The 27847-nt window shown below is 53.3% G+C and overlaps 14 protein-coding genes across 14 annotated transcripts; 7 read left to right on the top strand and 7 right to left on the bottom strand.

The window, feature by feature from the left end:
- Positions 1–1997: 1997 nt before the first annotated feature.
- LAESUDRAFT_690047 (uncharacterized protein) lies at positions 1998–5425 on the top strand. The gene is made up of 10 exons (XM_040906045.1): positions 1998–2304; positions 2355–2378; positions 2429–2479; positions 2529–2987; positions 3054–3983; positions 4036–4189; positions 4240–4647; positions 4705–4914; positions 4968–5341; positions 5391–5425. The coding sequence occupies exons 1-9, from the start codon at positions 2039–2041 to the stop codon at positions 5091–5093; spliced, it is 2628 nt and encodes an 875-aa protein (XP_040770501.1). The 5' UTR covers positions 1998–2038; the 3' UTR covers positions 5094–5341; positions 5391–5425.
- LAESUDRAFT_690045 (peptidase) lies at positions 5236–7260 on the bottom strand (the record flags this gene model as incomplete). The annotated part of the gene is made up of 16 exons (XM_040906044.1): positions 7022–7260; positions 6927–6964; positions 6823–6875; positions 6662–6772; positions 6597–6610; positions 6500–6544; positions 6367–6450; positions 6238–6305; positions 6156–6187; positions 5981–6093; positions 5853–5930; positions 5728–5801; positions 5590–5676; positions 5490–5533; positions 5391–5436; positions 5236–5341 (listed from the first exon to the last, which is right to left on the bottom strand). The coding sequence occupies exons 1-16, from the start codon at positions 7214–7216 to the stop codon at positions 5236–5238; spliced, it is 1188 nt and encodes a 395-aa protein (XP_040770500.1). The 5' UTR covers positions 7217–7260.
- A 292-nt stretch (positions 7261–7552) lies between these two features.
- On the top strand, positions 7553–8308 carry LAESUDRAFT_740229 (mitochondrial ribosomal protein L11). The gene is made up of 3 exons (XM_040911066.1): positions 7553–7639; positions 7692–8123; positions 8183–8308. The coding sequence occupies exons 1-2, from the start codon at positions 7601–7603 to the stop codon at positions 8097–8099; spliced, it is 447 nt and encodes a 148-aa protein (XP_040770499.1). The 5' UTR covers positions 7553–7600; the 3' UTR covers positions 8100–8123; positions 8183–8308.
- Positions 8309–9222: 914 nt separating this feature from the next.
- On the top strand, positions 9223–10244 carry LAESUDRAFT_719293 (uncharacterized protein). Its single transcript, XM_040907601.1, has 6 exons — positions 9223–9367; positions 9428–9556; positions 9614–9661; positions 9712–9789; positions 9845–9964; positions 10016–10244. The coding sequence occupies exons 1-6, from the start codon at positions 9272–9274 to the stop codon at positions 10088–10090; spliced, it is 546 nt and encodes a 181-aa protein (XP_040770498.1). The 5' UTR covers positions 9223–9271; the 3' UTR covers positions 10091–10244.
- Positions 10245–10418: 174 nt separating this feature from the next.
- Positions 10419–11606, bottom strand: LAESUDRAFT_733537 (uncharacterized protein; the record flags this gene model as incomplete). The annotated part of the gene is made up of 5 exons (XM_040910432.1): positions 10419–10723; positions 10854–10978; positions 11068–11135; positions 11196–11372; positions 11448–11606. 5 exons carry the CDS (start codon positions 11604–11606, stop codon positions 10419–10421), a joined length of 834 nt encoding a protein of 277 aa, XP_040770497.1.
- Positions 11607–12153: 547 nt separating this feature from the next.
- Positions 12154–13598, bottom strand: LAESUDRAFT_754017 (glycoside hydrolase family 128 protein; the record flags this gene model as incomplete). The annotated part of the gene is made up of 6 exons (XM_040911831.1): positions 12154–12260; positions 12313–12421; positions 12476–12595; positions 12648–12822; positions 12874–13020; positions 13075–13598. The coding sequence occupies 6 exons, from the start codon at positions 13596–13598 to the stop codon at positions 12154–12156; spliced, it is 1182 nt and encodes a 393-aa protein (XP_040770496.1).
- A 568-nt stretch (positions 13599–14166) lies between these two features.
- LAESUDRAFT_767275 (RNA-binding domain-containing protein) lies at positions 14167–17463 on the top strand (the record flags this gene model as incomplete). The annotated part of the gene is made up of 8 exons (XM_040913768.1): positions 14167–14256; positions 14309–14385; positions 14441–14789; positions 14841–15302; positions 15903–16191; positions 16252–16457; positions 16526–16718; positions 16781–17463. 8 exons carry the CDS (start codon positions 14167–14169, stop codon positions 17008–17010), a joined length of 1896 nt encoding a protein of 631 aa, XP_040770495.1. The 3' UTR covers positions 17011–17463.
- On the bottom strand, positions 17454–18417 carry LAESUDRAFT_754014 (uncharacterized protein; the record flags this gene model as incomplete). Its single annotated transcript, XM_040911830.1, has 3 exons — positions 17454–17942; positions 18001–18066; positions 18115–18417. The coding sequence occupies 3 exons, from the start codon at positions 18415–18417 to the stop codon at positions 17454–17456; spliced, it is 858 nt and encodes a 285-aa protein (XP_040770494.1).
- A 724-nt stretch (positions 18418–19141) lies between these two features.
- On the top strand, positions 19142–19469 carry LAESUDRAFT_640034 (uncharacterized protein; the record flags this gene model as incomplete). Its single annotated transcript, XM_040903575.1, has 2 exons — positions 19142–19244; positions 19300–19469. The coding sequence occupies 2 exons, from the start codon at positions 19142–19144 to the stop codon at positions 19467–19469; spliced, it is 273 nt and encodes a 90-aa protein (XP_040770493.1).
- Positions 19470–19621: 152 nt separating this feature from the next.
- Positions 19622–20373, bottom strand: LAESUDRAFT_640379 (uncharacterized protein; the record flags this gene model as incomplete). Its single annotated transcript, XM_040903595.1, has 5 exons — positions 19622–19768; positions 19826–19895; positions 19950–19993; positions 20043–20183; positions 20245–20373. The coding sequence occupies 5 exons, from the start codon at positions 20371–20373 to the stop codon at positions 19622–19624; spliced, it is 531 nt and encodes a 176-aa protein (XP_040770492.1).
- Positions 20374–21937: 1564 nt separating this feature from the next.
- LAESUDRAFT_754012 (uncharacterized protein) lies at positions 21938–23787 on the top strand (the record flags this gene model as incomplete). Its single annotated transcript, XM_040911829.1, has 9 exons — positions 21938–21985; positions 22037–22122; positions 22173–22242; positions 22299–22380; positions 22429–23143; positions 23331–23344; positions 23394–23453; positions 23502–23619; positions 23679–23787. The coding sequence occupies 9 exons, from the start codon at positions 21938–21940 to the stop codon at positions 23785–23787; spliced, it is 1302 nt and encodes a 433-aa protein (XP_040770491.1).
- Positions 23788–24067: 280 nt separating this feature from the next.
- Positions 24068–24426, bottom strand: LAESUDRAFT_640072 (glucocorticoid receptor-like (DNA-binding domain); the record flags this gene model as incomplete). The annotated part of the gene is made up of 2 exons (XM_040903577.1): positions 24068–24130; positions 24187–24426. The coding sequence occupies 2 exons, from the start codon at positions 24424–24426 to the stop codon at positions 24068–24070; spliced, it is 303 nt and encodes a 100-aa protein (XP_040770490.1).
- Positions 24427–24665: 239 nt separating this feature from the next.
- LAESUDRAFT_605820 (uncharacterized protein) lies at positions 24666–24908 on the top strand (the record flags this gene model as incomplete). Its single annotated transcript, XM_040903117.1, has 1 exon — positions 24666–24908. A coding segment is annotated over one exon (243 nt), but the record flags the coding sequence as incomplete, so codon positions are not given.
- Positions 24909–25084: 176 nt separating this feature from the next.
- On the bottom strand, positions 25085–27847 carry LAESUDRAFT_754010 (vacuolar amino acid permease; the record flags this gene model as incomplete). Its single annotated transcript, XM_040911828.1, has 20 exons — positions 25085–25160; positions 25213–25368; positions 25424–25440; positions 25495–25613; positions 25669–25717; positions 25777–25951; positions 26006–26040; positions 26095–26117; positions 26177–26216; positions 26269–26286; positions 26340–26708; positions 26769–26790; positions 26847–26912; positions 26978–27013; positions 27068–27101; positions 27152–27162; positions 27227–27311; positions 27365–27424; positions 27484–27600; positions 27655–27847. The coding sequence occupies 20 exons, from the start codon at positions 27845–27847 to the stop codon at positions 25085–25087; spliced, it is 1701 nt and encodes a 566-aa protein (XP_040770488.1).

Genomic DNA, 27847 nt, shown 5'->3' with positions numbered 1-27847 from the left:
TCACCTCGGAAGTACTCGTTCGATCCGATCGACTGTTCCCTGCAGCGTGATACTTAACAAGCCAAGCGCCGGTGAAATCAATAAACGCCTGGGCTTGTCGTAGGTACCTCTCTCAAGTTGCACTATCTCCTCCACGAGTAAGGCCCGATGACCACGAGTGCCATTGACGACTTGTTCAACATTTGGCCCCGATACACTGGCTAATAGGGACCCTGTAGTCAGCACATGTTGCGCTTGCGTCAGGGTATCCGAACATGAAGACATTGACAAATCACGAGCTGCCGGACCCGGACGTCCGTTGACAGAATCTGTATCTGCTGGAGCGGTTATCGTACCGTGGAAGCGTGCAGAACCATCCGCAGCATCTTGCTTGGAGGCGCTAGATGAAACTCGTGGTGTAGAGTGTTCCATCCGGGAGGAGCGAATTGCATTCAAAGGACTGGCAACACTGGGGGCGAGTACCAAAGTTCCGGACCGGAAGACATGTCGACGACTATTCCTAGAACCAGGATGTGGGGACGCCAAGTCGGAATTCGACCTCGAGCCAACCATTGGTACTTCCACGCAGTGAGGAGAGAAAGTGGTCCCAGACTGATGACCCTTTGATGACAGGTCTTCCAAAGCCGCAGAAGCGTCCATTGGATGTGCTCTGTGCAACGAAAGTGGAGCGGCGATATGCTTCTGTCCCATGCTTTGCTGCAAGGAAGATGTCGGTCCTTTTGCATCTTCGTACCGGCCAGAAGACGAGGCTTTCGGCGGAATAGTATATCCGTTATGTCGCTGATCCCTCCAGGACTTCGTGACTGCAAACCTTAACTTGCTTCCATCGATGAAGCTACTGATCAGACGCACCTGAACCGTCAAAGGAACGCTTTTGACCCGCTAGGGAGGTTTGATGATGGCTCCTGATCATGAAGCTACATAAGACCTCAGCCATAGGCAACTTTGTAGACCTACGCAGTGGTTCGTCTCACATGATCAACCTTTTGAGTTTTCGACATGTTTTTAACTAGGTTATCGCGCGTGGCGTCCTTCCGGCATAAAGCTTCTCCGCTTTGGATAGCGGGACCGCCCATGCCGGCAAATGTAGGCGCCTCCAATGACAGTGCATGCACCGTTGACACTGACAAGGCAGCGGACTCTGTAGGCTTATTGTTGTCCAGGGTTGCAGGAGTTCCCCTCAATGCAACCTGAGACTCCGGTGTGTCTTGGAAATCCAGTGAGCTGCAATGAAAGTGCACTGCAGTATCGATGTACTGATGGCCGACGACGCGAGCTCCCGCATTCTCTATTGCCCTGACCTGTTGCTGGAACCAGCCGCGACGGTAATGATGGCATAGAGGAGCACCTTTCCGGCAATGAGGTGGGAGATCGAAACACATCGTGAACATGTCCGCGTTTGAGCTTTTCCCAGATTGTGAAGAGTCGTTTGTGGAATGCATGCTGCTCGACTGCACGGCATTCGACATAAAAACGTCCGGATCCTGCATTTTTGACTGCTTCAAGGACTTCCCTGCATCTAGTGGACGAGGTCTCGCGCACTGAAGCTCACTGCCTTTACGCGGCAAGCGACGATGCAGACTTCTAGGCGCTCGCGACCCGCTGACTGTACCTGAACGGTCCATTTGTTATAAATGTTCACCAGGCGTATTGACAAGAGAAGTCTGACGATTTCTACCACTGGAATGCAGGCTTACTGCGCTTTGAGCTCTATGTGCGGAAGATGCAGGTCGAATGGCGGGAACACTTGAGATCCCTTTGCGAGCCAGACGCATTTCGTTGGGTTGCACATCTTCAGATGTGTTCATGATAGGGCCAGCAAGCGACACAGTTGAAGCAGGACCAAAGATTCGGGTGCGCGGCTCAATATTCGTCGACTTCATCGAGATCGCGGTTTTTTCGCGTTTGACGGCACGTGATCGCCCCCACTTCCACAACCACAAGTGACAAGTCATAATTGCGCCCACGTTGTTAAGTCGTGGGTTGTCGTGTTATATCTTTCGTCCGAGCTGCGAGACGTTCAATTACGGTCAGTTACATGAATCGCCACACGAAGAGGTCTCCGTCTCCATTATTGCTTCTCGACTCGAGCCAACTCAGATTGCGATCGCGTCCTCCGAACGCGACGAGACATTTTAACGCCACCGCACGTTTCTCGATGTCTGGTGATAAAAGTGTCTCCAACGGCACCTTGTCCAAGCGCATATTGACTCCGAGTAATAATGAAGCCATCAACGATCTTGTTATCGAGACCGCTCGTCAGCTAGGTGCTGAAGGCAAGCGCGTCATCAACGCTCATTCACGGTGAGTCGAGAGCGAGTGGGGCTTTCCAGCGAATTGAAAATCGTGCTCAGGAGCGATGATATTGAATTTGAATGGTATGTGGAATGCTTCCCGCACATCTGTACTTACTGAATGCCTGCATCAGGGTAACGGACTCTTCCGCCAAGGAGGAACCGGTGGAATCTCTGATGTCCTTGTATGTTTATCCTCTTTCAGTGCTAATGCATTTATCGATTGTTATGCAGTGAAGGCGTTGATCTTTCTGCCGTGCAAACAGCATTGCGCCGGGCTGCAGAGCGCCACGTAGAAAGGGAAAGGATGCCCAACGTAGCCGATCCGCCGATGGTCATTGACCTCGTGTCTTCAGACACGAGCAAAAACCAGCTGATACCTGAGAATTGTAGTACTGGATACAATTCCTATATCCATTCAAGCACCACAGATGCCCTCATGAACATTGAATTGCAGCAGACAACCGTACTATCTTCTGGGTCGATGCATGATTACGCTCCACAGTCGTCCTCAAATCCCTCTCAGCACATCTCTGAAACTGCTCGTGACGCCTCGGCTGACTTGTGGAGTCCACTATCAGGAGATAGTGCAGTGCTACTTTATGGAGCACGCAACTGCTCTGTTAACAACGTGTCGCTACATGAGGCCAATAGAGCGTCCGATGCACGACATGCGCACCACCAATTATCCGAGTACGTACTTGCCCTTCGCCGACACGGTCATTCCGCGGAAATTGATGGGTTCTATCTTATACATAGCTGCAATATTGGGCGCGAGAACTTGAGAAAAGAAGAATGCTTCCTCTATGGTCGAGCTGAGTCTGAAGTGCTCGGTTCTCGTTCTCAAGCTCCGAGTCCCACTAGTGTTGGGTCTTTAGAAGCTAGTACAGAGGAGCAGTCGGCATGCGTGAAACCCACGCAACCATCAAGGGAAGCGATGGCCCACGAGCGAGTAAACGCACTGCTTGGTGACTTTGCAGCGCTGCATACGAGTGGTGAAGAGGACGAATTGTCAGACGGAGATGAAGACCCAACCAATGCCTCTGAAAGGTATGCTGCGCCGGCATTCCAGCCATTGCCAACGGCAAGCGGGATACAGCAGAGCTCGGTTGCAGCTCAAAGCATCGGTCTCGAAGCACAGGCAGCACAGGCCTCGGGACGACCTGTGGATTGGTTTGAGCAGAGTCGGATGCCGTCTCGATCGAGCGATGCACTCGAACACCATTCCCGCATTGCTTCAGACGTTGGGCAGCATTCTACACTGATACGCGACAAGCGCCCTGCCCCTAGTAATCGTGATGCGTCCGGAAGCAGCACGTCACAGAGCGCACGCGTTGCCTTGCATGAACGTCCATCCAAACGTGCATGTTCAGGTAACTCATCCAAATGGAGCCTTCGCGAGGACCCTGAGGGCGAGAGCAGCTCTTCCGACGAATCCGACCTGCCAGCGCGCAATCCTTTCGCAAGAGCAAGACGCCGGCATTTAAAGCGCCAAATGCAACAGCCACGCGTTACTAGCAACGCAAGTGCGCGCGGAACGACAAGGAGCTCGTCGATAGTATGTGAAGTGAACATCCCGAGGACTAAATTTGCCAGGGGAAGACGCGTGCTGGCGCCGGCGGACAGCTCGCTACCGTTCACGACTGTAGCCATGCGCGGGGATGTTCATTTTATTGACCAAGAAAGCCTGTATGTAGCTATCTTTCATCATATGCTCCGTGATTGATTGACTATCGCACAGTCGTAGACAGTCGAAGCGTTCTTTGCCTTTCTATTGCCCGGATGATACACCCGACCCTCACGTGGTAGATGCTTGCCTCCTCGAGGACAACACGGTGGTGCTCGGTTACGACAAGGGTCCCTGTCAAGCGTCCTTGATATGCCTGGTCGATCAGGTACCAATCCTATGCTCCTGAGATTCACCAAGCGCTCATAAAAGAAGCAGATTCCTCGACGCATCGATTTGGCTTACAGGGCCCACAGCACAGTACAGGAGAGCACCTCCGAGCAAGCAGCTCTTCCTATCCTCGGACTGAGCGCTCTAGCACCATTCGGAGGTTCCAGCCTGCGTTTCCTGTCAGGAGGTTTCGATAAGTCCATACATGTGTGGACGTTGAAACGTGCCGTGGATTCGTACACCGCGAATTCTCACCGGCTGAAGATCACCCACTCTCAGCGAGTCCAATCTCTCGCATACCGCCCACATGATGAAATGGTGTTCTCATGTGCAGGGACCCTAATCTACCAGACGAACATCACAGCCAAAATCGCGCCGGATCCGATTAGAGTCTCCGACGGCCGCATTTTGCAGGTTCATATACATCCTCAAGCACCCAAGGTTGTCGTCCTCGAGGTGGGTCACTAGACTATGAACGCGTATTTAATATCCTGATAACAGCGCATGGAGCAGGTGGATCACCTGGATCACCAGGTCCTGGTGTACGACACGAGGAGAGCAGACTTCAAGCAAACCCCATCTCTGAGGTTTGGCTATCGAGATCCTAACACGCAGCCCAGGTCAGGGTTTCTGAAAGGGTCCACCAGGAATAGTTGGTTTGCTAGGCCTTACGGAGATGCCGCAGAAGGAGTAGTGCGGGTGTGGGATTACCGGAGACACGATGTGAGCCACGCCGCTTTTCGAATCAGCCGGTGGTCCTCATCGCGGCGCGCTAGAATGTGGTCGCATGCTTTCACCAAGCGCGCCTAGATCCGATAGCCCATACAGTACTGAGCGGCTCAAACGTGATCGCATATGGGGGCCAGTCAGTGACAATCTGGGACATCAACAGTAGCGCATAGTAGCCGAACCCCGAATTGCGGGGAACCATCATGCATGGAAGTCATTATCGTCGTAGCCTGCTACGATACATACGGATCAACCAGACACGTTTTGAGGCGCTAGAACCGCCCGTTGCGACCTACAAAGTTTTTAAAAAAAACATCAATCCGACTTGCGCCACCCTCCCAGCTCGACCGCAAAGGAAACTGCCAGCTTGGAGAATTCGAGCATGTGGGAGAAGCTGAACTCGTCGGAAATGTCATAACGGCTGTCGGGATCGTTAGTCTTACTGTTGTACAGAAGCGCAGGACGCTCACTCGTTCGCAGTGTGAATGAGCTTGTTAGAATTCTCAAACGTGCTCTCTGAAATAGAAACCGTCAGTGTATTCGTGCCGGTGCTCCTATGATTTTCGTACCGATAGTGAAGACGGAAGGATATCCGGCCTTGGCCCACGAGGCACTGAACAGAAGAGGATGAGCGATACGGCAGGAGCATAAATCAGCGTGTGATCCTACTGGTCACTGCAAGCATATCCACATTTCGTCTCGACGAAGGGTATGTCCAGATACATGTCGATCAATTGTTTATTGAGCTCCGTCAACCTAAGAGATACAAGTTACAACGTGGCCCACTGGGAGATCGACTCCGCTTACTCGGGGTTGACGTAGTCAACAATAACGCCGACTTCTTCTCTAGTGCCTTTCTTGACCCATGCTGTCATGTCATACTGCACAGAATGATATCAAACGCGACATATTTCACACGCGTCCGCACATACCTGACTCATGGCTAGGACGTTCACACTGCGTCGTTCGTACTCTTGTGCTATAGCTTGGGAGCCTAGGAGTCCTCCTTCCTATGACCATGTCAGACGCCACGCAAGATGATACATAACGGCATCAATACCTCCGCAGAATACCAATGAAATTCAACGGCGCGCTCGGGACGGAAGTCGGCCACCAACAGCGCCCGATACGCCTCGAGGATGCTCATGGATCCGGAGCCATCATCGTCAGCGCCTATGGGTTTAAGTGAGTACTTCTGAGATAACAACAATTCGAACGACACGATGTTAGCGTACCGGGCGCAGGCAAGAAGGGCCACGTGTTGGTACTGTCAACCCGATTATTACCTCCTTATAAATGACAAGTTCGTCGACGTACCTATCCTGATGAGCACCGACGATCACGACACCGTCCTCTGTGGGGATAGAACCATTGATTCTCGCGATCTATATCACGGCCCGTACTATTTGAGGCAGTCTAACTGTCATTTTATACGTAAGCACTGACCACGGAGCTTTGGATCCAAGTATGAGGAAATTCCTCAATCGTGATCAGCTCTTGAAGCGACTTCGATGCATATTTGTGAGTGAGCTGAAATGCGCATAAGCGGACGCATATATCCAGCATTGGGACCAAGCACCTGGCGAATGGTCTCAATGAGCCATTCTTGACTCTGCTTGCCGGTCTGAACACCAGTCAGCCTGCTGTTGAGTTATGTGAATTTCGGTTGATTGTACATCACTGCGGTAATCTAAAGACAATGAATCTAAAATCTTGAAATCAGGACAAGAGCGGCACCTACATCTCGTACGGAAACTCGTAAACTTGTGCAGACCTTCCTTGAGGTTGTCAATCTCGAGAGTCTTCAAGATGGGGTTGACAAGTTCCGTCTTGTTCGGTGTCGGGTAAGTAGCTGCAAGGCCATGCTCACAGCAAGCACCATAGACGAGTGACACGGCTTACGCTTGCGTGCGTTCGTCAAGTGAGTACGATGCCCGAGGTTGAGTGTTTCGGATCTGACATGACCAATGAGCGTCGAGACAGCTTATAGGGAGCGGGGGGATTACACGTCAAAGAACTTGAAGCCTTGGGCCTTTAGTTCAATCTACGCGAGCCCATCAGAAGATGTAGGCCGGTCGTTAAAAATGAGAGGACTGGCAACCTTCTCAAGCTCCGACATCAACACTGGTTCCTGCCCTTCGAGCTGCACCCATCGTAATTCATTGAAGTCCAGGTCAAACCCTGGGTACATTTGAAGCGAGCTGCCGTCGAGCTGGACCTGCTCATACTCATTATATGCCAGTGTGCCAGCAACTGCTGCAGAGACGATGGGGAGCAGGAGAGTAAAGGACTTCATGATGGCTGTCGACACCAAATTACACGCGTAATGGCGCCGACCCGAGGCAACAGGCTGCAGCCACCGCGTTACCATAGAAGGAGCGTTTGGTAGTTCGGGTAAGGTGAGACATTATCATGAAGCATGTACGCCTGTGCGACGGATATCGAAATTCAAGCACTCGGCTGACTTATCTACGCTCCAGACGCGTGATAGAACTTTGTAGGCGAGCCAAGTGCATGCCAATCGCGAACAGCGCTTTCTTTCACGACCGACGGAATTAAAGGACGACTCCGAAAGAGGTAAGCGTACGTTTACGTAATGATAAACCCATCTGAATTTCGTGCCACACTTCGTGCTCTCTGACCAGTCCTCGGCTGCCTATTTCTGCTTGCTCCCTTCGCCATGTCCAAGGCCGCCGGAAGTGCGAGCGCACAGATTGTGGTACGTCCCTTTCCTTTTAGTTACGTGTTGCCATTGCTATACAATTCGACAGCGTATTCTTATTGGAGCCGGCAAGGCCGCCCCCACCCCTCCAGTAGGTCCTGCTCTGGGTGCTCGAGGTGTCAAGTCTATGGATTTTTGCAAGGAATTCAATGCCCGCACTGCGCATATCGAGCCTGGCGTCCCCATCCCAACCCTCATCACCGTTCAGCCCGATCGCACTTTCACCTTCGTCACCAAGACGCCACCTGTATCGTACTTTCTGAAAAAGGCAGCCAACATAGAAAAGGGCACCGGCCGCGCCGGCCACGATTTCGTCGGCACAGTGAGCCTCAAGCACGTGTACGAGATCGCGAAAATCAAAGCAACAGACGAACATCTCAAGCATCTTGGTCTCGAGGCGGTCGCGAGCACAATCCTCCGCTCGGCGAGGTCGTTAGGCATTCGAGTGGTGCCATAATGCAGACGGGATCTGTCTTCACGTGTGCGTTCTCCATGCTGCGATGTGACTGACATCGAGTGACGATGACCATGTTCCGGCAGCTTTGCAAAAGGGAGGCGCCGCAGCTAGCGCTGGCCGCGTACCTGGTGAGAGGATCATCCGAATGTTGTACATACAGATACTCGCGATAGATGGCAAGCGTATATCCACTTCCCGTTGAGTCCGCGCGCGCTCGCGTGAGAGTGATTCTGTGCACCCCTCGGCATTGCGTTCTCCGCTCAAAATGAGCGCTTCTAGATTAGGTTCTTTGACGTCCTTGCAAGGTTCGGATCGTGGTGACTACTAGGTTAAACTCGAGGATGGGGTCATGTTGTCCTCCCCGATGTGGGCCATACTCTGAGTTTGCTCGTACCATATACCACATACTGTCCCGCTAGCACAGCGCAGAGCTGCCTCATATGGCGCAGAATTGAGGATTCACGCCATCATGCCGGCACCCGACATCACATCTGGTCTTGAACATTGACCGCGAGGAAGGGGACCCTTGTACTGTGTATGGCAATTCGGACACGCCGTCTACACGCCATATTCACCTGGCGCGCTCTTTGGGTGCTGCACACAAGCCGACCCAAGGGACCGTGTCGAACATGCCAAATCCAGGAGGCTTAGTTCTACCTCGTGCATGCGGATTGCGAGTGGCAAGTCGACGCAGTCTTGTTTCCGGGACGAATTGATCCACATTTACGAGTCTTTTACGCAATCCGCAGAAGATCTCTTCCGGATCCTTGTAGTTAAGTATGGCGCAAGACGCAATGCTTCCGCGCTACGTAGAGGGCGTGCAGCTTCTGGACTTCCTCTCGCAGGTACCGGAGAGACATACCGCCAGGATCTCCTCATGTTCGTTCTCGATCATCTTCCACTATCGGGAAGGAGTATCGGCCCTCGACTCCACAGCACAACGCCCGGACGACATCATGAAACCATCCTTCTCTATAGACACGTTGAAATTCCTTGTATTCACCTTTATCTGTCGCGATGTACACGTTGCCGATCGCACAATCCACCATCAGCCTCAACGAGAAATTTTCGCAGTGTTTCGCGCTATAAAGGAGTTGTGTCTATGGCACGACTCTGTGCCACTCGAAGGGCTCGTCAGCTGGTCATCCCACTCCCCCCAATACCCACCAACTATGTCGAATGCCAACGAAGAAGTGCTCTCCTGGACTTCTCAGGACCCCCGTCAAAGCCAGCTCTTCGGCAGTCAGGGGGTGGTGTACCGATTCACGGTATGAACTACCTTGTCTGCCATGTTGTGAGAGTCGGCACGAGGTCCTTCACCATAACAGACAGAACCCAACAGCCAGGGCGTCAACGTCACCACCTTGCTGAAAACAATCCGAGTGAACAAGGAAGACCGTGTCGCGAAACTGGAGTGGGCAGCGAACGGCGGCCTCGGACGCGCGGTAATTGGAAAGGTAACGCGCTGCCTCGTGTATCGTAAATTAAGCGAGCTGGCTCATGGCTTCCGCAAGAACACCTACCCCATGGCAGATTTGGTCCGCGTCGATTCACGAGCTGCGGTAAGTCCTTTTTACAAATCTGTCGATCATCAACTGACGCAGATTTTCAGAATTGCAGGATGTTCAACGGCCCAGATGGTTATCAGTACCGGTGGCGGCCAAGTAATAACTCGTTTAATGACGTCGTGGTAAGTATCCGATTTTGTCCACGAATTTGAATACCGCACCGACCGCAATTGGCAGTTGCAAGACCAAAACAACAATGTCATTGCATATTACCGGCCCATTCGACCACAAAGGTATAACATCGGCGACGTCTATGGCGAGTTGCACTTTGTAAGGAATGCGGGGGCTGGCGTCGTGGTAAGTGCATGGCACGAGTTTATCTGACCTCGTGCTCATCGGCGCCATCAGATGCATCCCCCCCTCATGGACACGGTAACTGTCACTGCGATGCTCTATCGCTTCGTCATTGCCTTTGGCCTATGATGTTTGCTCGCGTTCCTATCGATTCACGACACATAACTGCAATCGTTGCATGGTTCTAGGAGCATCGCCATTCTGTATATACTATTTATTCAATGCGTGCAGGATCATGTGTATAATAACTCATCGTGCAAAATGTATGATTTTCATCGTGCCGAAACAGTGGAATCTGGGGTTGCCTCGAGGGTTCGGGTACAATTCTCAATCAACCTCAGATCTTGCACGTTCCGGCCTGACGTAGGAGCGTAAGATCACAGTCGGCAAAAAAGTGCATCGCCTTTCTACGCTAAGGGTACGCTACGCGGACATGGGTACGAATCTCGGTAGAAGCTTACAACTTGGCCCCGAGGCCAAATCCCTCGGGCCTAACGACATCGATGAGGGTGTCGACAGTGCGAATGACCCACTCTGTGCCTTCATCGGTGGCAAGCCAGTAGTCCTCTTCGCTCAGACCCACCACATTCCGGGCTTTGAGAAGGCCGAAGACATGGCTTACGAGCTGTGGTCCGACTCCGCCTTCGGCGCGAAGACAGGCGGTCCCGACTACGGAACCTAGCGCGCGGCTGAGGTTACCCTGCTCGCTGTCACCTCCTGGCAATGGGGAGAGCACGGCGCCGTAGGCTTGAATGATGAACGCTGATCGGAGGCATTAACAAAAGATTAGGATTAGCGTTCAACGCAACGGGGAATTCAATCGAGCGCGACCCGAGGGAATGGAGGTAATTGTATAGAAGAGGAAATGGCCGGGACATTGCGCTGGACGCACCTATGAAATCGGGGTGATATCCGCCTAATTTGTTATAGAGCTTCACCGCATGCGGCTCGTAGATAGAGTCCCACAAAGCTTGTCCCCGCGCCTTGATAGCCTCGACGTTCTCCGGGGTCGCGATCCTAGATGGATTTCCATATGAGCATGATGTGCCCAGGAACCGGGAGGGCGGAGACAATAAATAGAGAGTGGGAAGCTTCACCGGTTGGACTCCTTCCGCAAGCCTTTCTTCACGTCGTCTTCAAACGCGTCAAACATGCCGGCGAAGGACAATATGGTCTTTCATACCGCCAATTGAGTTAGACACTGTGCAGCGCATATGACCACCTCGGGGCTTACCCGCGGCACGCCGACAAAAATGCTGCTCTTCATTGCGGCCTCGCGCATCCAGGCGGCCTTCTGGAGTGCCTCCGAGTAGCTCCGCCTTGACTCCGGTTTGCTGGGATCATCTCTGGTAGTGAAACGGTAGAGATGACCTACGGACGGCGGAACGTTTGCCGTCAAGAGCGTGCATGTCTACTGGTCAAAGGGGGGAACGCGGTTTTGTCATCGATGAGCATCGCCGCCTCGCTGCACGTTTTAGAAGCGCACCGTGAGGGTAAGCCAACCTTTCTCGGCCTTCCTCTGCTGGGCATCGTTAAACGTCCTGGTGAGGACCTCGTTGAGCTTGGCGACGGGAGGGCCGGGCAGAGAACGCGGGTTGCGGAGGGTCAAGAGCTGCTTGATTGCGGGAGGAAGGTGGGCGACCATAGTGTGGCAAATGCTGATCTGAGCGGGCGTCTACCACTGATTGTCCGGAGTAAAGCTGGCGATCTAAACGACAGCAGAAGACGTGGCCCTGGTGGCTCGGTAATATACCATGCATTCTTCTCCCCCCCACCGTTCCTCTCTTCTCCTCATCGGAAACGGCAAGCCGATTCGGACGACCGGTCCACAACACCTCGTCGGCTGATCAGTGTTTGCACGCCAGCGCAACACGGTCCATCGTCGGCGATCTCACAAGAAGCTGTCTGCACTCCAGTTCACACAACACAACTTCATCCATTGTGGCTGAAGCCGCAGGCGGCAACTTTGTTCGACGAAGTGGTCGTGGAGAAGAATTAGGCATCAGAACCGTACGGTTAGTTATGCAGAACCCAGCTACTATGCAAGACAGTAACAACCGTCTCAGAAGAAACCAAATAAAACGATGTGCGTTAAGGGTATAGTGCGTGAGTAAAGACGAGATATTACGAGTGACGCTAGGCGCGTTGCACAGCAGCGGCGGGTCTGTTCAGCAGTCCAACCATGACCCCGTTCAGCTCCAGTTGTCGTTGATGTAGACATCGCCTAGGCTAGTCGCGATACCAGCGGAGCTCATGAGAGCATTCAGAGTGTTGACACCGGACATGTCCTCAAGAACGCCTGGTATGCGCAATCAGCGCAAGCACCTAGAATGACACGCCTCGATACTCACCAAACTGGAAATAGGATTCGATGTAGCTCTGCGAGTCCATCCAAGGGACGACCATGTAGTAGAAAGCCCAGATCTCGCTCTCGTCTGCTTGTGCACCATCACTGAAGTTCTGCATGACAGATGTTCATATATTGAAAGCAGGAGGATCGACCAGAATGCATACCTCATCGGCGTACTCTGTGACGTGCAGGGGGCAGCTAGGGAATGTGCTATGGAATTGCTCAACGTAGCTGATGAAATCTTCCGCATCAGTGCCATAGTAGTGCAGTGCACATCCATCAATCTGTGAACGTTCATGAGGATACGTCAAATGCAGCAACGAGCCAGCAACTCACAGTGCAAGTGTCGCAGGCACTCATGAAGCTCTCCAACCACGGAATACCGTCAGAGCCGGAGGAGACAGCGGGAGATATGAGCCTGAAACCCTCATCCTTCTTAGGCTCGATGTACTGCAGCCAGAGGGAAGCAGCGGTGGACGGGTCCATGTTTGCTTGGCCAGCCTGGTCCGGCCTACAACACAACATGAGATCAATAACGCCACATTATAGCTGACCCACGTACTCGTTGAAGGCGAGGATCGTGCTGCCATAACCCGCCACGACGTACTGCTGGAAAGCGGCAATGGATTCCTCGTTGGGCAGCATGGCCCAGAAATCGAAGCCAAGGCTGTCTGCGTTGTCAGGCTTGTAAGGACTCCAGTTGTACAGGCTGCAGCCACATTCAGATCGACAATGACGAGCAGTTTACTCGTAGCGCACTCACTATTTGGTGGCGTCCGTCTTGAAGTTGACGAGCAGGCTGGCGTCGGCATTGTTCCAGGCAATACCGGTCTTGCCAGAGTATGAACCGGTGCTAACCGCGGTAGACGTGGCCACAGACGCCGACGAAGAAGACGAGGTGGGCGTGTACGTGGAGGTGGGCGCGTCAGACGTCGTAGGGGTATACGTAGAGGTGGGAGCATCCGACGTGGTAGAGCTATAGGTCGTAGCAGAGGACACCTCGTAGGAAGAAGCCGAGGATTCAAGCGTGGACGAGTAGCTCGCGCTCGCCGTGTCGACAGCAGAGCTGGTCACGGCGCCGCTTGACGACCGTGGCAGGCACCGCTTGGTGTTGGAACGCTTCTTCGTCATCCTCCTCTTCGCAACGCCGTCGTGTGCGACATTGCGGCTGAGATGAGGATTTCTGCCTACGCCAGAGAGCGCGTTGACGCTGCTGGGAGTGAGACAGCACACGTAGAGCGCCAGAGAGGCAATGGCCATCAGATTGATGAACTTGGGTGCAGCCATATTGAAACGGGAACGAGCTACGGGAGAGAGTGCGCGTGCGAGACAGAGAACGGCAGGAAAACGAGTGACGGTGCCGTGTGGGCGAGAATGCAAGAGGGGAGAGAAGGCGTTGAAGGCGGGGCAGGAGAAGAAAAGGCCTCTAGCCGTCGCGACGGGCACGCCTAATTTGGATATCATGTCCTTTACGTAAGCGCCAATGGCAACGTATGAGCTGGCACGGTCCAGAGCCGTTCGCGTGCGGGCCCGCACATTCCATTTCCATGCGGTCCCGGAGGACGAAGAGAGCTTTTATGCTGGCTAGCTGCATCAGTGCAGCCTGCGACGCACTTTATCGTCTGTGATGTACCGTAAAACCTGAGATTATTTAGACGGACACAGCCAAAGGCAGCCATGGCGACGTAATGCTGGCGAGGCGTAGCGCCTCAGAAACCCGAGCGGAGTTTTGTGCAGATCAAAAACAGCGCCCCGTGCGCGCACAGACCTCTTCTCTCAACCCCCAAGTTTGACACGAAGAAACCGGTTCATCGAGTTCATCCCAACAACACCACCCCAGCTCAGCTCGCTCCCAATGTCTGACGCCCCCGCCGCCCCTGTCACCGAGAACGGCGTGCCTCCGGCTGCGCAGGACGAGGTCGTCGAAGAGACCCCCGGCTTCAAGGTACGCATTTACCCTCTGACGTGGCATTTTGCTGACTCACAAACCTGTTTAGGTCTTTGCCGGCAATCTTGCGTACTCTACCACGGATGAAGGGCTGAAGGCGTTCTTTGCTCCTGTTCAGAGCGACATGTACGTTCTGCCTTTCCGTTCTCATATGGCAACTGCTGGATGATCGTTCTTTCAGTCTGTCTGCCCAAGTGATTATGCGGGGCACTCGCTCAGCGGGCTACGGCTTTGTTTCAGTGGCGACTGCCGAGGCTGCGCAGAAGGCCGTCGAGCTCCTCGACAAGACGGAGCTCGATGGCCGTCCGGTGATCGTCGAGGTCGCCAAACCAGCCGACCAGAAAGACAAGGAGAAGAAGCAGAGGAAGTTCAAGAGGAGGCCTGGTCGCCGTGGAAGCAAGTCCGTGCCCGGCGAAGTCAGCGAGGCCGATACCAATGGTGAGGCTAACGGTGACGTTTTTGAGAAGATTGAGGGCGCCGCTCCTGGTAATGAAGAGGGCGCGAAGCCCAAGAAAAAGAACAGGAGCAAAGTAAGTGGTCGATGCATCGACTTTGGTTGACAACTTACACCCAATTATCAGCGCAAGGCCAAGGCTCGCAAGGCGGCTGCTGCGGCTGCTGAGGGAGAGGCCCCGTCTGGTACGGAGGGAGCTACGTCTGAGGCTAAGAGGACTCGCACTCGCAAGCCTAGACCGCCTCGCCCGCACCGTGCTGTTGGTGAAGAGCCCCTGGGCGAGCCGTCCAAAAGCGTCCTGTTCGTAGCCAATCTGGGCTTCAGCATCGACGACGCGGGCCTCGCACAGCTCTTCACGGACGCCGAAATCTCCGTCACTTCTGCGCGCATCGTACGCAGGCGTTGGGGCAGACCTCGCAAGAGCAAGGGCTACGGATTCGTGGACGTGGGCGACGAGGAGAACCAGAAGAAAGCGATTGAGCTGTTGCAGGGCAAGGAGGTGGAGGGGCGTGCTATCGCTGTCAAGATCGCAGTGAACCCCCAGACCGAAGAGGGTGATGAAGCCGAACACGGCGCTGAAGCTGAACAGGTCGAACAGGTCGAGCAGGTCGAGCAGGTTCCCGCCATGGAAGCTAAGATTGAGGTGCAGAAGGAGGTCATCCCGGCTGAGGCTGAGGCTGAGGCTGCCGCCGTTGCTTCTTAAGTTGCGGACTACATAACTTTCCGTCGAGATCGTCATCTTCGTTCATCCAGCTCATCTCGTCCGGTACTCCCCTCTCACTTCCCGGCTGGATTCCGTTCGCTATCCAGACAAACTGGTGTTGTGTCTACCATTCCGCTTCCCCCTTTTAATGAAGGTTCCGTGCAGATCAGAGCGGTCTGGTTCTGTTTCCTAGTTGTTAGCTTGTGTTGTTGCTCTTTCACGATACGAGCGACTTTTACATGCATTTATAATTATTGTTATGATCATGACGTCTTGCAATGCTCGGATCGATCATTTGATACCTTACTAGCTCACGTTATGTAATGTACAATGGCTGATGAAGAAGACGACTATCTCTCCGACAAGTTTCTGCTCGAGACTTCCTCAGCTCGTACTGCTCCGCAAACATATGCTGAACGACGTAAGGAAGCACAAAGACTTGCGGCCATCAAGAATGAGGAGAATAGGAGGAAGAGCAAACGTCAGCTGGAGCTGGAATCTCGCGAGGAGGGCCTCAGGAAGAGTCTGTTCGAACGGGCGAAGGAGGAGGAGGTTTTTGGGCAGCAGAATAAGGCATTGGCGATGATGAAGAAGATGGGGTACAAGCCGGGGGAGTCTCTAGGGCAGAAACATGACGAGCCAGGACCGTCTGGCAGCGCACCAGCAACAGCAGACAAGGATGTCGATGCGAGAGCATCCTCTGCGGAACTACAAGATGGCTCGAAAGCCGGCATACAGCACATAACAGAGCCGTTACCGTTGCAAGAATGGGCTGGTAAGTCTACATGCATCGCTGAATCTCTTTTACGATGAAACGCTAACCCCCTTCCTCAAGGCCGTAAGGGCATTGGCCTGGGGAAGCGTGCCGCCTCTCCTAGTGCGGCGGAGAGGCTCGCAAAGATGGCAAAAATGGCCGAGGAGACGGACCATGCCACTTTTCGTGACCGGGCCCGTGAGGAGTACGAACAGCGCCGCGCGCACGGTCGTCTCGCGCCTGCTCAGCGTACCTGCATAAATCTAGACGAAAAGGCCGGTATAAAGGTACGTCACTACATCTTATTTTCGCCCTCGCTACTGTCTGACAGTCTGACTGATGATACGTCGTACAGTTCAACGTCTTATGGCTCAACCCAGACAACCCGGAGACATTCCCCGAAGGTCTCTTGGATGCATTGGACAATCCGGTGCTCGTTGATGCGTTGGAGCGGCAACAGGCAGATCGCAGCATCGAGGGCCGTCTGAAGGCTCGTATGCGCGTGGACGCGCTGCGACCGCTCGCGACATCATTGGAGGAGGACGACGGTGCCGAATCGCAGGAGGCAGAGATACCAGAGCTCCTCAAGTCGCCCTATTCGGAAGAAGAGATCCAGGAGGCGACACAGTTTCTGCAGCTGAGCGTGAGTCGCCATGTGTCTCGACGTCTCAAGATCAGACTTATGACTTCATGGTTGCGCAGACGAAAGATAGATTGCAGCTGGTGCTTGACTACCTCCGTCAGAAATATGCCTATTGCTTCTGGTGCGGAACGCAGTATGACGACCGGGAAGATATGGAACGTAACTGTCCTGGGCCTGATGAAGAGGCGCATGATTGACACGACCGCAGCGGGTCGCCGTGCGGAGGCGTAGACTGATTCACGTGTTGTTCTGTGCGGGGAAACGGACTAGCACGGTGGAGTATGTGTATGTATTGTACGAACACGTTTGGCCAGATCAATACATGTTGGTAACGCAGCTGCAACGCTAGTCCGTAGGGAAACGACCGTATCAGCCTGGGAGGCTTGAAGAATGCAGCAACGATCAAAGAGCGTCCTAGGTATCATGCAGTCGAGGCGAGATGAGAATGAGCGTGCCGATATTCACGATGTCCACGGCGAACGAGTCAGACACAAAAAGTCGGGTAGAAGAAGACTCGGAATAAACTATATGAAAGAATGACAGACGATAAAGGCTTGACTCGATCTATATGGGTACAACGGATAGCTTGTTCAGAGAGGAATACAACTCCGGGGAACAGCTCCAAAGTCCAATTGTAGCCTCAGGCCAGGGGAGTAACGATGGGTTGGGCGAAGTTGTTCGCGAGCGATTCGGGACGCGAGAACACCGAGATGCGGATACCGGGATCACTTACTCGAGCGAGCAGTGCGCGTCTCGAGGCTGAGGCATCAGACACCTGCTGAGGTTGCGTGGTAACGGCAGCGTCGCGCATTTCTTCGTCCTCTGTATCAGATGGGGTATATTTGTAGGACGGTGAGGGCGGGAAAATAAATGGGATGGTGGGAAGAGAGACCGGTTGCGTAGGGCTGGTGGACCGCCTACGCCTAGGGTGGGAAAATGTGGGGGACGTCGGTGAATTCTGGGGACTTTTGCGACGGACGAAGGTCGATATGGGAGTGTTGGCAGTGAGGTCAGTCTCGGACAGATTGAGCTTCTGCGGTCGTCGTGGAGGGTTCTTAGCTGCGATGGAGGCCGATCTGCGGCTGATGGTGCATGTAGCTGGTGACAGATACGGAGACGTAGACAGAGGCTAGAATATGGCATGTCATGAGAATTATCAACGAACGGTTCACAGAGGTGACACTCACCCGCATAGGCCGCTCCTCCAGTTCCTCTTTCGTAATAACAGGGACGCTCCTCTTTCGCGAATGAGACTGATCGACGCGTCAGATATGTTTCTTCCGACTGGACGCACTACTCACGATGCTCGCGCCGTATGGAGCGTATCGAGTCGCGCGCGCTCGGCGTCTCTCCATCTCCCAATCCCTATCGGCAGGAGAGCTCTCGCGAGATGCGGTTGTGGCGTCGAACCGAACGCTGGGATTTGATAGTAGAGTACCCGAAGTCGATGAAGAGAAAGAGCTGCAGGATGAGGCGGAGGAAGAGCGTGAATGGTGAAATGCAGGACGGTTTGCACCGGTGTGGCGGGAGTGCAGGCCAGGTTTGGCGGCGTTATCGAGGCCCAGGGAAGCCATGAGCTCGACGAAGGATGGGAGGGCGGTCATCGCGGAGGAGGTGGTAGCCAGAAGGAAACCTCGAGGCAGACATGAGACAATCGGGGTATTATAACCAAGGAGAAATAACGCCTTGGAAACGAGCCGAGTGAATGCGGTTGCTACGGAGGGTGGTGAGCGTCATGAAGCAGGAGGAGAGGTTTCGCTGATTTCGACTGCGTAGGACAACGGTGTGAGACAATCAGCAGGCGGTTGTCGACAAGGCGATGCCGGACGGGGCGCAGTCAGAGCGCAGCGCCCCCACTGGGTGGTACTGCTTCCGCTGCAATTTGTCGGCAAGCCCAAGCTCGCGTCCGACGGCGGGGGCCTGCAAGCGACGAGCACGCCGATGGGGCGTGTCGAGGAAGAAGCAGCTATTAATTGTCAGTATCATGGCGACGTGCACGTTGAGGTCGCTCCGCGACTGATGGCGGAAAACACGATGCCTTGATCAGCCGCTGCACCCAGCGCGCGTGAAGCATCTTCCATTGAAGAGACAAATCAAATACGAATATTCAGAGCGGTGGCGGCCCATGGAAACAACGGCGCCCGCCTGCGTGCACAAAGTCGTCTCATCCAGTGGACCGATAATTATACAAGGAACTTCTCGAGGGCAGTGCGAGGCTGTGCCTGCATTACGGCGTCCATACGTGAAGATCAAATGCGATCGCTATTCTCTGGTTGCCGAGTGCCACACTGCCAAACACGGTTATACACTCTTCTTCTTCCGACTCCCATGAACTCGCAGCCGGCCCCCAATTACAACAACCAAACCGCAGCCGGCGGAGGCGGCACCTACACGATCCAGCCTCGCATGGACATGGAATACCTCTGCGCAGGTGCGTGGCCGTCGTCTGTTCCGAGAAAGCAGTCGCTCACTTTTTTCCACCACAGACTGCGGATCGAAAAATGAGATCAGGCCGCGAGAACCCATCCGTTGTCGAGAGTGTGGGCACCGTATAATGTACAAGAAGAGGACAAAACGAAGTGAGTCTCTTTTGTGGTGTCGAGTCTTACGGAAGCTCACCACAGGCGCGATAGTGGTGCAATTTGAGGCACGATAGTCCCGCATCCCTGGATATCCCCTCATCACCCGCTTCCATCGTCTGCGTCCTGTCTTCGGCATACCATCCTCGTTTCATTACGGCTACATGTATTATACAGGAACCAATGTACAGATAAACCACAACAAGCAAGGCGACGAACTGCAGACACTTCACCAAAAATTCAGCCGCAGCATTCGTATGTTCAGAAAACATGTCACAACGACCCGATCCAAGATACTGTCCGAGCCATCTACTACGCGCAAGGTGGACTGTTCATCTGACCAGGTCGCTACGGTTTTTCCACGGGTGCTGACACACTGTCGACATCGTTATCTTCGTTGGTCATCTGGAAGAGAACAAACCCGACGACCTACGACCAAGTCCCTCCCATTCTGTCCTACCTTCCATTTGTATTCCCCACTGTTGGCCTTAAAGCGGCGAGATCTGGAAGGGGCATTTGTTAATGGCACACGGGGGATTGTGGCGTCAGGTACATACTTGCTCGATGCTTTTTTACGCTTCCGTAATTCCCTGACTGGCACCTGTGTAATCTATGAGCGGAGAAGAGCTATCCAACTGGGTGTGACGGACCCGTTCGGTCCCGAAATACACAGTAGCACTCGTGTTTGACTGCCAATCAATTTGGCCTGCATTATCCCATATTCCGGTTATCGCGTTCATGCGCTGAATTGTCGTGACGCCAGTAGTTGTTCCCGTATTGGGATGATGGAACTGCAATGCGTGCGCGAAGAGTGAGAGAGAAGGCCGCGGGGACGCTTCAGTGAACGAGCACTTTGTACATCTCGCGAGGTTCCGCAGAGCCCTCCAACATTTGCTTCACTTGAAATGTGCGTTGGTCTGCGTCGGAAGACTCGTCAGGAAATATGAATTGGAGGACCAAGTCGATGCTCGGAGTCGTCATGTGCAAGTGAGGCACGCGGTGTGGAGAGGGGTCAGGAGGTGAATTGAATAGTCGAAGCCACAGCGAGGGAGAAGAAAATTATTCATCGCGACTGAATGACCATGTTCTTAAGTGACTCGGTTCGTCGAGGCGTGTCGCCGTGGACGTTTCAGAAATATACTTGGGTTTGTGACACAGGAGCAGATAGCGTGCTTCAGGAGCGGCACTGTTGATCACGCCCGATCTGATTAGGGCCAACGCGAGGTTAAATCGCGTGCTTGGTCGATGACGCCGGCTGATAGTGATAGTGGTGCTGGTGGCGTACGCGGTCCGCCAGATGGGCGCAAGGTGGACGCACATGGTATAGAGCACGTCGGTAAAAGACGTCAGGTAGTCGGCACCAAAAACGCGTGGTGGCCTTCTGGAGTTCCCAGCGATGGCATCAACGGTACGTGAGGGGCCAAGAGGGGGGGACATCCTCGGGGGAGAGCGGCTGATCTCATGGGCCCCGTGTCGGCTCACAGTGCCATTGCCTGTTATCGATAGGTCGGAAAATCCAGTCGTGGCCCGGGTGGCGATCTCCGGACCCTGACAGCGTCATTCAATTCAACGGATTGTATATCCGTAAAAATGTGATGAAACTCACCTGGCGGGGCGTCAACAGAGTAGCCGACAGGCTGCCATATTTTGGCGACCGCCCTCCGGAGCGTTGGACGGCGCTCCGATGGTCCAATGCACAGCCCCTCTGGCTAGTCAGTCGCGGCTTCACTACTATGAGCAAAAGCCTTCCTCTTTAACCATAGAGATATAAGGACGCCGTGATAAATGGCTTCTGCCACATAAAGCTCACTTATAGGAACAATCATCGCGCGATACATTGTCTCCGGGATCCGGAGACCAAAAAGGGACTCCGCTGGATCAATACAAGCCGGAAAGATCACAGAACAGTGCCCCAGGAAAGCATTCATGGTTCAATATATATGTATGCTGCGGTCCGTATGAACGGCGTGACGTACCTGTCAGGTTAAAATGCGCGAGTGCGCATAACGTTCAGTGATCCGTCGACCGCTTACTGGCCGATCCTGCGGGGTTGTTGCTGTAATATAAAGCAGGAAGGCGACGTGGCAGGTACCTCCGCCAGTACGGTAGCTGAGGCGTACGCGTTTGGACGAGGCTAGAAGAAGCGAATCTGGAGGACTGGGCCAGAAGAGCGGCGAAGAAAACAGACTCGTGTTTCCCTCCAATACAGAAACATTCTGTCCAGACCGTGTGTGTCCGGTATCTCTGCACCGGCGACATTTGCGAACTGGAGAGGGTGGCAAGCCCGGGCGAATTACTGGCACTGAATCACGTGCGGAGCTGTGATTGGAGGTTTGATTGGGATGCCTGAAAAGGCAGTCCGGCAAGGTCCGGGAGAGCGCCGGATCCGTTCGTGTCGGACGGCAAGAGCAGCGGCGAAAGGGCGCCAAAAGCAAAGGAGAGTCTGGAGCAACTGGTTCTTGCCACGGCAGAGCGCACGGACGTTGCCCCCTGCGCTCGTCATAGGAAACTCGTGTACAACGCCTGTATATTTATTTCAGTCGTTATGCCCAGCCAAGACAGCAGGGCTCGCAGTATTTCTGGCGACATTGAGGTATCGACGATCGCTCGAACGGCACAGATGCTCCTCTGACACTCCTCGCAGAGTTCGGACGTCGGGTCTCCTCAAGACCTCGGGGATGCCGGCTCGTCCAACCATCCAGGCAAACCGGGGAGGAAGAAAAATCCAAAGTGCGGGTCCTTTCTCAACGTGATCATGCTTACGTCCCTGATGTCCCCAGCTCACAAGCAGCTCGGCGCGATCAGAACCGAATAGCCCAAAGAGAGTTCCGTCTCAGAAAGCAGCAGCGCGTGCGTGCCATGTTCAGCATCATCGCGGATAGTCTGGTATACTCAAACATTCCCAGATCCGAGATCTCGAGGCGAGCGTGGAGATCCTTTCAGGGGGCAAGGATGAGGCCCTCACCCAGATGAGGAAGATCCTGAAGGGTTTGTAGCTCTTTGCTTCGATCCAAACCTATGTTCATCTTTCTGCAGATCTCATGCATGAAAATCAAGTGCTGCGCGATCTGCTCCGTAGCCTCAGCGGATTCATAGGAGAAGGGGCGGGCGGCATCCTACCAAAGCTTGGATGGGACATCAACGACTTCCACAACTTCCTCAACAAAGCAGAGACCGACTCGGCTTGGGAAAGCTACCAGCGGCACAAGCAAGCCACTAGCGAGGCCGCCGGTGCATCAGCTGGCGCAGCAGGTGGCCAAAAGCGACCGCCGGATGAGGACACACTCAGTGCACGGTCGAAGCGATCGCGAGGAATCGACGAATCCAACGGTGAACATGTGGATTCCTTTTCGAACCCCATGTTGGTGCCTTTGAGCTCCGCCGGACCGTCTGTCGCTTCAAACGGCCTCTACTCAGCTTCGACTAGGCCACCTCATGACAATGTCCTGCTAAACGAACTGTTACGTAATAACTCGTCGGGTTCTCCGATGTTCATGTCATCTTCCTCCCCGAATGCCTCTGGCTCCTACGCTACATCAACCTCAGGGAATGTTGGCGGTTCCTATCCAGCGTCGTATATGCAGACATCTCTGGGTGTTCCCGCTGATCCCAGTCTGCCTAGTCTATCTATGGTAGGATCATCCCCCGTGGGTGTGCAACAATCGAGAGTTGGGCCCACCCCCTCTGCGCAAACGTCGACAGAAGACGAAGACATAGAGCCAAAGAAGACTGATGCGTACAAACTCATACAGTAAGCCCCTATTTTGTTGTCGACGCGAGACGCGCTCAATAATGGCGCACGCAGCTACCACTTGGACAACTACAAGCGCAACAGTGCTTACTGTTTACCTTCATCTCTTCGGCCCACTCTGGTCCAGAGGCAAGTACAAGTTGCGAATCACATAATCTCCTGATCCTCATTGTCTGAACCTCTTCAGAACTGTCCCTCATGGTGAGAGCGCACTAGAGATAGGATTGTGCCATTATTGATTATGCTGAAGAGAGTGTCATCGACGCGATCCTTCACCCCGAACTACGTGACCGCATGATTCTGTTGCGAGGTGAGTTCACTCTGTTAATCAGGATGTGTTATATTGACGTCTGCTCAGGTCGTTTCGATCTTGTTGATTGTCTGCACGATTATCGGAGTGCGGTGACCATCCATGGGGATGATGTCCTGGCCCATACCAACTGGGAGATCTCGGAGACATGGCTCCAGCGGTACAAGTAGGTGGCTCTATGCGCATGGAAGGATGTGTTTGGTGATTCACGGTCTCGTCGTCCAGGTTCCTTGTTGATCAAGCTACCCTAAACATCACGAACCGCTGGAGGCGTGAGAGAGGCGAATGCGAGCTGCGGCTGGCAGACTTCCAGGAGCCTCAAGCGACAGTATGAGTAGGTTGTACGGTTATTGGCCAGAATATCAGGAACATTTTTGTCGGTTACGAAGGTTCTGGATACCGCTTTCGTTGGCTATGCTTGTCTGTTATCGCACATGGGGAAATGCCATGGTTTTTTAATGTCAGGATGAACTGGGACAGTCGCGGCGGAGGGATAAGGGAATGATTCAAGTGTACGCAGTCGTGACATTGATATCGATGGTGCAGGATAAAGAGGAGCATATCTCTCGTGAGTAAAAGTGGATGCCTTGGTGTGCAAGTATCGGGAAATCCCACTACCAAGAGGCTTTCCTGACGCCAGCGATTTCCCCCTTCAGTGCCTTCAGCCGGAATTGATACTGGCAAGGGAGTCAGAGTCAACAAAAGCGGCGACTCGTTCAAGATAACAACATACCCTGCACAGCCCAAACTCGCCCATGATGCCTCGTCCACGTCCCGTCTCTATGCACCGGTTTTTCACCGTCGTCGGGCGGGTGTACTTCCCGAACGTGTTCAGCTGGAGCTGCGCCTGGTAGCGCACCTGAGGCGGGAGGCTTTGGTTACGCGCGACGTAGAGGTAGGCTCGTCGGATGATCTCGTTCGCCTTCACACCATTGCGGGCTTTGATATCGCGTAGGACTCGGGCGTTGGGCATGGTGGTGGAGAGAGCGATGGGCAGACGCCCATGAGGCGCGGACCGGCAAATCGTAAGGAGTCGGCGCTCGACTGACCTCATCGACTTGCATTCCTTCTCCTCGAACACATTCACCGCGTATCACAACTGCGGACAGCCGCTCAAGCTCAAGCATTGAACTTGAGGGAATGGGCTATTGAGCTAGGTGCAGATTACATGTCGATTCACTGTTTCCGCGCACACTGACAATTCACTCCAGAATGATCTTCCCAAGAGCACTGAATGTCATCAACCCTCGCCAACGACGAACGGTTGTCTCTATGCTCTTTGGCCTCACCGCATTTGCCTCCATCGTCACCGTGTCCGCATCCAATGTTCTATCATGCCCAGCACATGACCGGGAGCGTTTCGCAGATGGAGTCGCTCAGGAGGGGATGAAGGGACGACGGGCCGTCACGGTAGTGGAAAAGAGACCACGGAGGTGGATCGAAGAGACGCGTCCGACACAGGCATCATCATAATCCATCTCTTAATCTACATGGAATCATGCCACAGTGTCCATTCGGTTGTCCAATTGTACGTCAATCAAGCAGAATCGTATCGTGTCATTTCATTAAGAGTCTAATATGGCCACATTGGGATATATATAGCGGACGTAGCCAGTCAATTTACAACGTCATTAGGCGTCAGACATGCTTCTATCCCTTGTATTTTTGCGTTGTCGATACTGAGCCTCCTGTTCTTCGTGCGTTCCCCTGCAAGCAATGATCAACCTATATCGTTGCCGTGACCTAATAATGCACGCACGGTAAGGGGTTCTCTTGGATTGGTATGCAGCACAAGAGGCACAGGAGATTGGCCGCAGCTTGACAGATGAAGACGATGCGTAAGGCATCGGCATATGAGCTTACAGCTGCCTCACGCAGAGGGGGGCTGAGATCAGGAATGATGCTCGTCGAGTGGCTACGCCGATGTCGTGTGAAGAGAGGTTAAGACGACAATGAGGTTTATGACTCACCGAATCTTCTCGATGATCTGAACAACGGGGGTTCAGACTACCGACATTGCACCTTAGGGGTTACAACTCACCTCGATTGCCCCCGGCCCTGTGATACGCTCTCGCAGCTTTCTGGTCAGAACTGCCTGCAACAGCGCTCCACTTAAACTGACTCCGAGAACCTGCCCGGTAGTCCGGAACAAATAAGTTACTGGAGAATTGTCTCAGCACGCCGCCCATGTGTCTTGTTCAAAGTTGGAACTTACTGCCGGTGGCCACGGCCATATCCTCCTTCGCTACACTAGCAATCATCGCCTAGAAAGATTTCAATCAGTTTGATGAGCGCCGTACAACGGAGTAAAGTCCCCCCTCACAATTAAAGTCGTCGTGATCACACTAGCCATTCCCAACCCTTGCGGTACGATATCAAACCATAAGTGAAACGCAGACGTTTTGTCGTTCCAGAATACAACTAATGTCGTGGCGACGACCGTTAAGAGTCCCGAGATTATGGTCAAGTTGTACAACTTTCCCGTTCTCCTCATGACCCTGTAAGCTGGATCAACCACGGAATCTGCGGGTTGTCGATTCTGATGTACGTACCAGCCGGCGAATACACTTCCTGTTGAAATGGATACCTGTGGTGCACTTCATATCGGAATGGTCCATAGAATGAGGTGGCCGCAACATACCGAATGGGGCAATAAGTGGAGACCTGCATAGATTGATAGATGTGTGAAAACGCGCATAAAGGTGGATTGAAGCTATACTTACCGGCGTCGGTTGAGGAGTTTAGCCTAACAGCAGAGAAATACTGATGATGCACCGTTTCAGAACGATGTTTCTTTCTACTAAATTCTACTTACTAATGGGACATTATACAGCTAGCGGACAAGCTCAATATTGTTCTGCGATTATGGACAGAAATTCCGCTTACCATGGAGAACGCGGCTACGCTGCCGAAGAAACAAGCCAGAGAAACTGCAAGCGGCGTCCGTTGTTTGATGAGCCTTATAGGCATTACCGGGTATGGCGAGTGATATGTCTCGACGAGGATGAACAGAATACACCACACGACGCTAGCAACCAGCAGGCCCCAGATGAGAGGATCCGACCATGGCAGCTCTTCTGTCGACTTGAGACTGAACCCAAGCAAGAGGCAACCTACCGTCCCAACAAGGGTCAAGGAGCCGAAGAAGTCTATCCGACGGATCTTAGCATGCAGACTCTGTGCCTCGATCTCGTCTGGAAGCTTGATCGACACCTTCGCCGTTACTAGGACGAAGGAGAACAACAAGATTGGCATCTGCGATTTGTTCGGCAATTATGTCAGACGAGGTAAATGTGATATACGGTTTGGCTCCACCTGGAAGAGGAACGCAGATCTCCTGTCAAGTTGGCGAAAATTCAGACGGAAAATTCATCATGACAGGACTAGACGTACCATCCAAAGTTGTCATTCATCCAGCCTCCCAATGGCCCACCCAGGCCGGCACCGAGTCCGAAAAGACTGCAGATGCCATAAGCACACCAAGTACGGAATAGGAATGATATTCTACCGCTATAAATCCTCACATGTTCGTCATTCCCTGATACAACCCTCGTTGACGCCTGATAGAAGCTGATCAGAATACGCGCCCGAGGTGGAGGCTCTGTTCAACTCACAGAGGTATCAAATCAGTCACAGCAACGCTGGATACTGGTCAACTGTAAGCGCCTGATGTCACAAAACATTGTACACGAGCCAACCTGTCATGACCCTGTGATATTTCATCGATATGATGAGCGTTTGATGTGTCTAGGTTCTCATGGATGTGACTTTACCCCCCGCCGCCCATGCCTGCAACCGCCCGTGCGATGATAAGAGCGTCCATTGAAGGAGCCAAACCGCACAGGAATGTCCCCGTTCCTACACTTTATCAATAATGTCGAGCTATAGTCTGCAGAAGGCTTAATACGAACCGAAGAGAGACAGAGCTAGCAGCATTGCTCCTTTGCGTCCCAATATGTCTGACAGGCGACCTACATCGCAGGTCTTTCAGTTACACTAGGAATGCGAGATTGATGCTGCACGACCTAACCGTATAGTGGGGTAAAACAGCATACCGACAAGAGATATGATGTTCCAATGTAGGACGACCTGTTCGACTCATTGAAGTAGCTGCCGATGGGAGTCAAGAGCGTTGCAACGATGGTGCCTAGCGACAGTGATATTGTAGATGAGGATGAGACATTGTTCTACTGTTGCATACCGTCGAGAGCGCCCAAGAAGACCGCACTCCATAGTCCGGCCAAGACCCATGCAAGATCGGTCCCGGATGCTTTGTTAAGCGATGCAGACGGCGGCGTCGCGGCTCCTAAATCGTCGGCCGAGCGATAAGACTCGGGCGTAGATTGCTGGAGCAAAGGCCGTGTTTCTGAGGGGTCGCGGCTGGTAGAAGACAT

This window comes from Laetiporus sulphureus (assembly GCF_001632365.1).
Source record: "Laetiporus sulphureus 93-53 unplaced genomic scaffold LAESUscaffold_1, whole genome shotgun sequence".
Classification (NCBI taxonomy): Eukaryota; Fungi; Basidiomycota; class Agaricomycetes; order Polyporales; family Laetiporaceae; genus Laetiporus; species Laetiporus sulphureus.
Note: the sequence above shows the minus strand (reverse complement) of the source record. Positions and strands in the feature narration are given on the sequence as shown.

Bases quoted from the DNA above. Each gene is read 5' to 3' on its own strand.
- LAESUDRAFT_690047 (XM_040906045.1), top strand. From the start codon at position 2,039: ATGAATCGCCACACGAAGAGGTCTCCGTCTCCATTATTGCTTCTCGAC. The intron at 2,480-2,528 runs GTATGTTTATCC...ATTGTTATGCAG, and splicing joins GTGGAATCTCTGATGTCCTT to TGAAGGCGTTGATCTTTCTG. The intron at 3,984-4,035 runs GTATGTAGCTAT...ACTATCGCACAG, and splicing joins TTTATTGACCAAGAAAGCCT to TCGTAGACAGTCGAAGCGTT.
- LAESUDRAFT_740229 (XM_040911066.1), top strand. From the start codon at position 7,601: ATGTCCAAGGCCGCCGGAAGTGCGAGCGCACAGATTGTG. The intron at 7,640-7,691 runs GTACGTCCCTTT...ACAATTCGACAG, and splicing joins GTGCGAGCGCACAGATTGTG to CGTATTCTTATTGGAGCCGG.
- LAESUDRAFT_719293 (XM_040907601.1), top strand. From the start codon at position 9,272: ATGTCGAATGCCAACGAAGAAGTGCTCTCCTGGACTTCTCAGGACCCC. The intron at 9,557-9,613 runs GTAACGCGCTGC...GGCTTCCGCAAG, and splicing joins GACGCGCGGTAATTGGAAAG to AACACCTACCCCATGGCAGA. The intron at 9,662-9,711 runs GTAAGTCCTTTT...GCAGATTTTCAG, and splicing joins GCGTCGATTCACGAGCTGCG to AATTGCAGGATGTTCAACGG.